The sequence below is a fragment of the Scylla paramamosain genome, chromosome 2, assembly GCF_035594125.1.
Source record: "Scylla paramamosain isolate STU-SP2022 chromosome 2, ASM3559412v1, whole genome shotgun sequence".
NCBI classification, from domain to species: domain Eukaryota; kingdom Metazoa; phylum Arthropoda; class Malacostraca; order Decapoda; family Portunidae; genus Scylla; species Scylla paramamosain.
The window spans coordinates 1,741,990-1,752,500 of record NC_087152.1 but is presented as its reverse complement, the minus strand read 5'-3'; the positions used below and the strand labels follow the sequence as shown (position 1 = coordinate 1,752,500).

Sequence of the window (10,511 nt, the reverse complement as noted above, 5' to 3'; positions counted from 1 at the left end):
GGACAACTAGGGGTCTATTTTCACCGTGAACGTGGTTGTCGCGGTGGTCTGAGCCCCTGAGTCACCCGGCAGAAATACCGACTGGGTGACGGGGAGGTGGTGACGCTGCAGGGCGCGGCGGCGACGGGAGGCGAAGGGTTGCCGTGAAGGATGATGATGAAGGTGGGGTAAGTGAAGTAGAGAAGAGAGACATCGTGTGCGGAAAATCAAAATGTGCACGAGCAAAGACTGAGTGGAATAAAATGAGGTGGCTGACTTTGCTGCCTTAAGGATATTTTTTTTGGTACCTTAAGCGGGAGAGGTAAACAAAGACAGCCGTGTGAAAAGAGTCGGATGGGAAGTTTGATCACGTGGATTTAAGGAAAGCGTGGTGGTGTCAAGGTGAAGGACACGCGTGAGATTACGAATCAAAATTCAGATAAAAAAAAAATATATATATATATAAAATGAAATAAAACAATGTAATGTATAAATTCAATAAATAAGGACATGAATAAGCAAAAATACATACAATCAAAACAGATGAATAAGTAAATGGTAAAACATAATAAAATTTTTTTAAGTAACTAAAAAAAAACAACTAAAGTAACTAAAAGAAATAACAATACAGGAAAAAGTAATAATGTTCTGTTATCATCTTTACTTCCTGAAAACTTCTAGTACCATCGCCAAGTCCTTTTGTTTATAACGTATTCTTCTCAAAGAAAATAAAAGTTGTAAATATGACCCCCAGAGAGAGAGAGAGAGAGAGAGAGAGAGAGAGAGAGAAATTCACAGACATGTCATCATATGTACTTGAAATGTGGAAGGTCATAAGGAATCCTAAGCTTTGCCATAAAACTCCTCTCAGCCTCTCAAACCTCTGCCCGGGACGAGGATCAATAAGTAGTTACAGTTTGTCTTCTGGTTTACGATCGTTAACGAGAAGACGTACGCACACCCCTAAGACACGTAGCACATTCATAACTAAACATAAAAAAATAATGAAAAATGTGTGTATGTGTGTGTGTGTGTGTGTGTGTGTGTGTGTGTGTGTGTGTGTGTGTGTGTGTGTGTGTGTGTGTGTGTGTGTGTGTGTGTGGTGTGTGGGTGTGTTTGCGTAAAGATTTAAGCTTGCGTTAGGTAGGGAGGAAGGTGGAGACAGAGACGGGAACAGCTGGTGTAAGGGCGGGGCGGTGAGAAAGGTGGAGCGGTGAAGGTGGGTGAGGGAGGGAGGCTTGGGGAACATAATATGCTGTCAGATGAAGACGATGGTAGTGTAGCGGGAAGAAAGTGAATTAGTTGATAGTTACTACCGTCTGGTGGTACGGAGAGAGAGAGAGAGAGAGAGAGAGAGAGAGAGAGAGAGAGAGAGAGAGAGAGAGAGAGAGAGAGAGCCTGGGAATGTATGAAGAGTAAATGATGGCTAGTTTCTTGTGTGAAACGTAGTTAAGTCTAGTTTTCCACAAAAGCTTTGCATGCTTACAGACCAATCGCCCTTGCTTCCCTTTTGAGATCTCTGACCTGGTTTGGAATGTCAGCGATATACATCAATGACCTCTCATTTGCGTACATAGTTTGACTACAGTGATACCAAAATAAGTGTTCTGAATCAAAATTATACGTAAATGTCAAAAAGAGTGAGAATTGTAACATGACGCTAATTTGTAATTTTTGAGCTGGCATACACAGGTGAGTGATTTAATTCACTCATCTCTCGTCTTCGGTTTATATGGCTGGCCTCCCATAGAGCTTTTCATTATACTGAAATCACTGTTCAAGTATCAAAATAATTCGTGACTTCTGACTTCAAGAATATACAACTCTGAAATATCATTTTTATATAAGGCTGTGGCTTACGAAGGGTTATTCAGTGACAAGAAAACGAATGCCTTGCGACAAAAGCTGCAGGTATGATGGTGAGATCTGCATTTCCAGCGAAACTGCTCTTAGTAAACTTCATTCAAGATAAAATTGTATTTTGATTTATCTGAAGAGGATTCTAATTCGCCTGTCAGATTTTATCCGATCGAACTGACAGTTTCAGCTGCACATTATATACACACACACACACACACACACACACACACACACACACACACACACACACACACACACACACACACACACACACATACACACACACACACACACACACACCCACCCTTACTCTCAGTAAAATATTGGGTTCAACTTGGAGCAATCCCAGTGTGCCAGTGGTATCTTTAGTCTTCACCTACGCACAGCGGTTCACGAAGATACTTATCTTTTTCTGTGGTCATGATATAATTTCTCGTCAACGTGCATGTCATCCCATCACCTCTTCCACCCACACGTTGTCCATCAACCCTGTCTTTATGGGAGCTACGGGAGAGAGGCTGGGCGGTAAGGGCCTTTACTTAGTATTAAAAAATAGTAATAATAAAAAAAATAATAAAAACGCCGCCAACCATCGAGCCTCCAAAATAGATCAGCCTACTGGCACCATAGGCCAAGGAAAGAAAAAGAAAAAAATATGTGGCACAAAAATAGGAATACCACGAACAGAGAAAGATTTAACCGTTTTGACCCTCTGCTCTGCTTCACCTCAAGCCCATACATATGGAGTGCTGTGCTACAAGTCAAGGATATGTAGTTTTGAAAGACGATACTGACATCAAAAGGACTGACGGAGTGGATTAAACATTTAAGTGGATGCTAACTTATTATTGCTCATTTAGAATAGTTTCAGAGTTAAATTAAATAATAAGTACCATAATAGTCATTGGCAGCTAAAAAAAAAAAAAAAAAAAATAAGGAAAAAAATACAAGTAAAGTTACCGGGAGCATTTTACAGGACAGCCTCCAAATACTCCTAAGAAGATCTTTCGGTTTGCTATGTGTTTCATCTCCGCCTCGCTTGTCGAAACAAACCAAAGCGCCAAGACCTCCTCCGAATTTTTTTATTTATTTTTCTTTTTATTTCCTGCATTCAGTTTATTTTTTTCTTTTTCTTTTTTTCTTTTTTTTTTTTTTTACTTTTACGGTCCCTTATGTGTATTTATACTGCCTCTATGATACATAAGTTGTAAGTCCAATTGTTCCTTGTGGAAGATAAGAAAAAAAAATTGATAAACAAAATAACTGGTATTGTAAGACTACCTGGTATTTTCTTGATTGGTTTTGTAATCTATTTTAACATGTGAATTCTAAATTAACGTGACAACATGATTACCACACATCCTTGTCGTTGAGGGAAATCCCATGCCATTTTTTTTTTTTTTCTCTTTTTAAAATTTCGCTTCCTCCCATCTCTTCCCTACTCCCCTCTTCCCTCACCACCAGAGGGCATTTCCGTGATGCCTAGCCAAGTTTGCCAGAGGATATCTTCTTCTTCTTCTTCTTCTTCTTCTTCTTCTTCTTCTTCTCTTCTATTTTTTTTTCTCTCTCTCTCTCTCTCTCTCTCTCTCTCTCTCTCTCTCTCTCTCTCTCTCTCTCTCTCTCTCTCTCTCTCTCTCTCTCTCTCTCTCTCTCGGCACAGAGAGCGGGAGGCTGATGCTGTGCTGGCTGCCTACAGATCTACTACGCCCCGTAAATATACTCCCGCAAACAAGACCGACGGCCAAAACTCGCCCCATGACCGGGTTGTTACGGGTTATGTACTTTGGCTTCCCACCGCGCACACCAAGACGACAGCACCCTCCTACAACACGCCTCCGAGGGAACAGATCTGAGCAACAGTACAAAGTTCGCTCTTGCATAACATAGACATCATGGTAAGTTGAGTCCAGCGGTATGCCACTTCACCTTAAATTAGCATCGTATTAAGCGTAGTCCCGGCCAGTGACGCGGGGGTAGCGCTGCGCCTGCCAGCCTCCCCTCCAGCATGTTTCATATGGATCCGGATGTCTTTCTCTCTCTCTGTGAGGAGGTTGCCAAGAGCGGCCTGTCGTGACGTCATACCACCGCCCACATAACACTTGAACACTTCTGAACTTCTTGGAAAATGTTAATCGATGACTCCAACACATGTGAGCGGACTTTATCTTCCACACACACACACACGCACACACACACACACACACACACACACACACACACACACACACACACACACACACAATGCCTATTTGTCTGTTTCTTTACCTAACTCGTTGCCTAATGTACTACACCATCCCATTCTCTCTCTCTCTCTCTCTCTCTCTCTCTCTCTCTCTCTCTCTCTCTCTCTCTCTCTCTCTCTCTCTCTCTCACACACACACACACACACACACACACACACACACACACACATATATATATATATATATATATATATATATATATATATATATATATATATATATATATATATATATATATATATATATATATATATATATATATATATATATATATATATATATATATATATATATATATATATAAGTTAAGATTTATTACCCCACGCTCAAGGCCCATTGAGTTAAAATGAGTGGTATTCAAAGTAAAAGGCAACCTAGAATGACGCAAACATTGACGAACACCAGTGTTTTAGGGAAAATTCCACACCCACAGCAAGGTATGATTTTGTTCGGCAACTGTAGGCCGTCCGCGAAATGTGTGCGAATGATAAAACACAAATCGAAATTAAGAGTCATTTTGTTATTTCAAAGTGACTGACGAAGTTGTTAATGTAACGGTAAGGTCAAGGTGATGATACAAAGGAGGCACATGACTGGCACTGATGCGCATGCAGACTAAGCAATGCCAAAGGTGACTGTAGCAATTAATTGTTTCTGTTAGGGAGAGCAGCCAAGGGCGAAAAAAAAAAAAAAGTTCTCTATGCTACTCCCCGGGGTAGAGTAACCTTGCTAAGAGCATTAGGGCTGGTGGACACTTCTCTACGTAGGAGTGGTGAACAGACCAGGTTTCAATGCATAGGCGTCAGTAACAGCAAAAATATTGGCAGATACAGTACACACACACACACACACACACACACACACACACACACACACACACACACACACACACACACACATCCATTAACTTTGAAGTTACGAAGTTTTGACGAGTCTTTAATATTCATTAGTAGCAAGAAAGTTTTGATCTCATATTCTGAGCTGTACATCATGAAGGACAAAGGGGAGAACAGTACTGGAATTCACGCAGACCTAAAGATATTCTTGCTAGTGGCTAGGAGTAACAAGAATGAGCTGAGGCAGGGAACTTTATGCGCATAAAATATACAAGCAACATAATATACGTATAATCTCTAGGCTTAAACAAAATTCATACAATACAGAGGAAGAAATACAACAACGGTTCAGATAATGTATAAAAATTTAAGCTAGTATGAACAAAATTAAACCTGCTAGCAGTGAACAAGACAAAGTTTAATATAAATCAAAAGAAAACATTAGTGAAAAATGTAAAACAAATTTCTCTGTCATTACCATCAATTATATTATTGATTTTTACATGATGAAGTTGTTGCCTTGTTTTCCAACGCATCTCACTGGTGCCATAAGTCGCACTGCGTTATCAGTGTTAAAGCGAAGTAAGTGGTGCGCGTGGTTTTTACCACTCATACTGTTCATCTCGTGTTACTCATCGCTGTGGCAAATGATAAGGCTGACCAAATACGCCACTTTAAGAATGAGCACGAGCGACACTTCTTAAATGATATCCATATGCATTTCTTGTCAGTGTTTGTTATAGAAGAGCCTGATCACCTCTATTCTTGTACGTGTTATCATAAGCCACTAATAAACACCGCTAAAACATGTGGTCAGCGCACGCGGGATGGCTACCCCCTAGCGTGTGAGGGGCCTCATGCATGGGCACCGGGCCTGCCTCCAACAGTATCAACTTGGCATCAGAATGTGTGTCACCGCTGGTACCACTGCCACAACGCTAGGACCAGAGGGTGCCTATCACATATCACACACCGAAATGCACGTGTAGAAACGTGCCTTACGATATAATTGCCTTTCTGACGATGATGGGATAGAAAAGATAAATTATTGTAACTTGGCGCATCTCTCTCTCTCTCTCTCTCTCTCTCTCGTGATGAGGAAGCGTTGGGTGAGGACGTCACAATAATAAAATATCAACGTGGCTATGGAAAATATTCCGTTACTAACACTGAAGGCATTTTCAAGATGCTTTCATGGGATTGCATGCTGAAACAATATCATGGTGGATGCTAACTTTCAGCACCTCACGAATGGCATCAGGCAAGTGTGTGTGTGTGTGTGTGTGTGTGTGCATCATCACCACTATTGACATTTGCTCCAACACTGAGCGGACAAGACGGAGTGGCAACAAGCCAATGTTAACAGCTGACCATTGCAAGAAGGACGAACAATTACTGCTACTCCAATAAGCTAAACGGGAAGCAAATGCTTATGTGGAGGTTGATTAGAAAAAAAAAAGTTTAATGACTCATTACTCAGCAATAATACCACATCCAAATTCATAATTAACGAGTGTCGCACCAAGCATCTCCATCACTACCACGCCAACCACAACTACCGCCAGACTTGACCGTATCACCAATACGGAAGGAAACATTTTAAATATACAGATCTCCTGAGCCCTCAAAATGATGCTTCCACCATTCCTTCACCTTAGAGACCTACCACTCAAGATTTATCCACTGTATCTATTAACTGATTGTAGCCACCCGTCCGGAGAGAGAGAGAGAGAGAGAGAAATAGTCCCACACTTACCCTGTTCCGAGATAACCCACGACGAAACATGCCGACGACTGTGGTTGTTTCGTTTGATTCACACCGGTATTTCTACCCAGCACTTTCTCAAACTCACACCGACAACATTTCGCTCAGTATCCGTGAAAAAAAAAAGTTTATGCAGATATTTAGTTTTCCCTTAAATAAACGTGATAAACAACGGATAATTTTCTCTATCCTCGTCAAATCTTGGTTGTTTAGCTGTGGTCAGCAGTGGTGAACCCCTTGCATGAACAGCTCTAATAAGCGAAGAGTCCCAGCCCCGCCCTGCACCGTACCACACGGCCGCCGACACACTGAGCGCTTCGCATGCCCCCTACCTTTTCTGGATTCACGCCAATGCCCACTTGCCCACGTTATTCATATCATAATGTCGCAAATATTTTTCTGGAGACAATTTCTAACTTTAAGTCAGGACTTAACGCAGAATAATTTTCAAAACAGTTAATCAATTATTTGGATGAGGCAGGGAATCCTTGTGGTGCCCCGCGTTAGGAGACGACCAAAGGAGCATCTTGAGCCGACGGAGGGGAACTCGTGGCGACAGCTGCACACCCAGCCTGGCGCCAATAGCAGAGATAAATATAGGCATGGTCTAAGGCACCACCATTTCCCTGCCACTGCTGGTGCGACTAACACTATCTTCATCAGCTGTTCCCTGATAACCGTACACGTTGTTTGTCACGTCTTCTCACTTATCATAACTCTCGCTACTAATGCAGCCCATACCAACTTGATACGAAAGTTTTGTTGTCTACAACAACAATCTTTAGTGATTACCAGTAATTAGTCACACTAAATGATTCATACGACCTGTTAACGGATGTGCCATTACCAGGTCCACCTTTTTACTTCGTCCTAGAGCAATAACCATTTTGCCACTACGTTCCACTTAAAGACCTGTCCACACCAGACTTTTAGAAACAGTATTCATGGATGGATAGATGGATGAATGGATGGATGAGTAGATGGATGGATGGATGAGTGGAGTAGATGGATGAATGGATGGATGGATAGATGGATGAGTGAATGTCTCAACTGTTTCCCAAATGTTACTTGAAAGTTTGCAAACATTGTTTGCAAAACAATGTTTCACTGTTTCCTGGTGTGATATTGTATATTGTATTTTTATTCCTATATTGCCTCATTTAATCATTGAATAATTATTTCCTCCTGAACTGAACTTGATAATTGATTAGTGCCAATTTATTATTAAAAAAAAAAAAAAAGAGTAGAAAACAAAAATATTGAATAAAACACTTTTTTTTTTGCATCTATTATGAGCAGAATACACATACTGAAAGAAGTTCAAATTCATCTAGGTCTTGCACTGCAAATCAAAATCTACTTCCTCTGATAAATACACACCCACCCCAATGGATTTTGTGCCTTCTGATGAACATGTACTGAAATCAGTGAAAAAATCAAAATACATTCTCAAGAGATACATGGGGCAAGTTAGGTGCGAAGTATCCAAGGAAGTGATGAGGTGTGGAGTGGTGGATGTAATTAATGAGCTGTGAGTTGTACGTGTGTGGCAGGAGGGAGAAAGGCTATATGCTCAAAAGAGAAGTTATCTCAAAATCTACTCAGTGATATCATGCAAAATGCTCAAAATCTTGACTTCATAAAGGCAAATGAATCTTGACTCAACAAGTGGTAAGCATCAAATGCTGGAAGTAACACTAAATGGATATAACTACATGAAATGCCATTTACATAGGAATGAGATGTTATATGTAACAAACCATAATAAAGAGTGTTAAACTTAGTTGTAAGAGTGATTCTCAACAGAAAAAATAAAATGAATAAATAATAAAGGATTTCTTACTATTATCTACAGACCTCCCAATCAAAGTAGAGAATCATATATTCTATAACAAAGAAAAAAGAAATTATAGATAAATTTGACACAATCTGCAAAGATTTTCAAAATCCTCAGGAAAAAATAAAGTGGTCAAATCTAGAATACAATCACAGAAGCTGGAGGGTAACAAGAGTTCATAGGGATGTGCTTCTCTTTCAGTAAGTTCTTGCTCCTACTCTTGGTAGGACAGGCAGAGCAATATGTGCTGAGGTGGTAAGGACATGCCAAAAGAATGGATGATAGATGGTAAGAAAAAGTGTGGGAGGTGTGAACTTGTGAGGGAGGCCACGTAAGGGATGCATAGATAGTGCAAAGAAAGCCTTAAAGGGAAGTATCTGCCATTCTGCCATTGGCATGGCAGAATGTTTGTGGAAATGGAGAGAAAATAATGTGTGTGAGGAATGACACAGCCTTGCAACCTCCGAAGGAGGTGCCACAAACTGATAGTTTCACACAGGTGTGGGGGAATCAAGTTGTGGATGCACTGTCACTCCACTGCAAATGCAGTATGACTCATTGATGGAGGATATATATATATATATATATATATATATATATATATATATATATATATATATATATATATATATATATATATATATATATATATATATATATATATATATATATATAGGAGATGCTTATAAACCTTTTTATGTTTGTGTGAGCTCTCCTTGTGTGTGTGTGTGTGCCATCAAGGTGCTTTTGTTGCACAATACTGCATTTAATAATTTTAAAGTTTTATAATGATTTTTATGAGGTAAATACACCTCTGGAGTGAAAAATCCTCTCCATTGGTACCTTCGCTCATATGCCCATTACACCACAGAGGGGTATTGCCACAAAATGACACTTGTACAATAAGTGCTCATTGCTGCCAGCTCATATTTTTCAGTCTTATTTTGTACACAATAAGAAGTTAAGGAGGAAACACTGAAATCTTTCTTGTGAACTTTAAAAGGGAGTAGGGTCTACATACCATACTGCCAGTATATTATTTACACACACACACACATATTTTCTCTCCTTCTCTCACCTTGCCAGCCACGCTGCTTCACATTCCATTACTCAAGCAATATTACATATAGGACCTACATACAGTACTATTACACAGTGCACACATACATACTTTTACATATTTAGATGCTACATACAAAGTCACTATGTAAAATTCTCTCCCTTCTACTCCCCTTCCACAAACTCTTGACACATTAGATTGTGTGAATTTGAAAGGAAATGAATAAAAGATGTAGTTTAGTAGATAATCTAGTAAACATGCATTAATTCATTTTCTTCAACTTTGCAAACCCTATACTCTAGTCTGCAGTGTATAAAATATATCCACCACATCTTTGTGTGTGTTTGTGTGGTGTGGGTGTGGATGCAAATATTCATTTCATGAGAGAGAGAGAGAGAGAGAGAGAGAGAGAGAGAGAGAGAGAGAGAGAGAGAGAGAGAGAGAGAGAGAGAGAGAGAGAGAGAGAGAGAGAGAGAGAGAGAGAGAGAGAGAGAGAGAGAGAGAGAGAGAGAGAGAGAGAGGAGAGAGAGAGAGAGAGAGAGAGAGAGAGAGAGAGAGAGAGAGAGAGAGAGAGAGAGAGAGAGAGAGAGAGAGAGAGAGAGAGAGAGAGAGAGAGAGAGAGAGAGAGAGAGAGAGAGAGAGAGAGAGAGAGAGATGCATAATCATTGCAAGGAAGTATCAATCCACTGTCACCTGACCCTAAGACATAGGTGTGAAGGGCATGTAGAAGTTGTTACTGTGGTGAATCCCCTCTGACAGCACTGTGAATGTGGCAAACTTGCTGTGACTCCACTGTGAATCTGGAATGACACTGCTCTGAATGTGCTACAACTCCCAGCTGTGGCAAATCCACTGTAAATGCTTTGAACAGTCCAAAACATTCACTGTTGCCTGGTAAATGCTCTGCAACTCACTTGCTCTGGCAACTCTG

The 10,511-nt window shown here is 40.3% G+C and overlaps 1 protein-coding gene across 1 annotated transcript in view; it reads right to left on the bottom strand.

Annotated features, from left to right (window-relative positions):
- The window catches only part of LOC135108273 (E3 ubiquitin-protein ligase lubel-like), a 76,533-nt gene extending 67,474 nt beyond the window's left edge, over window positions 1-9,059 (bottom strand). The window contains exon 1 of the mRNA XM_064019109.1: window positions 6,675-9,059. Within this exon, the coding sequence (XP_063875179.1) occupies window positions 6,675-6,704 (30 nt within the window). The 5' untranslated portion in view covers window positions 6,705-9,059. The remainder of the gene's footprint in view (window positions 1-6,674) is intronic.
- Between the last annotated feature and the right edge of the window lie 1,452 nt (window positions 9,060-10,511).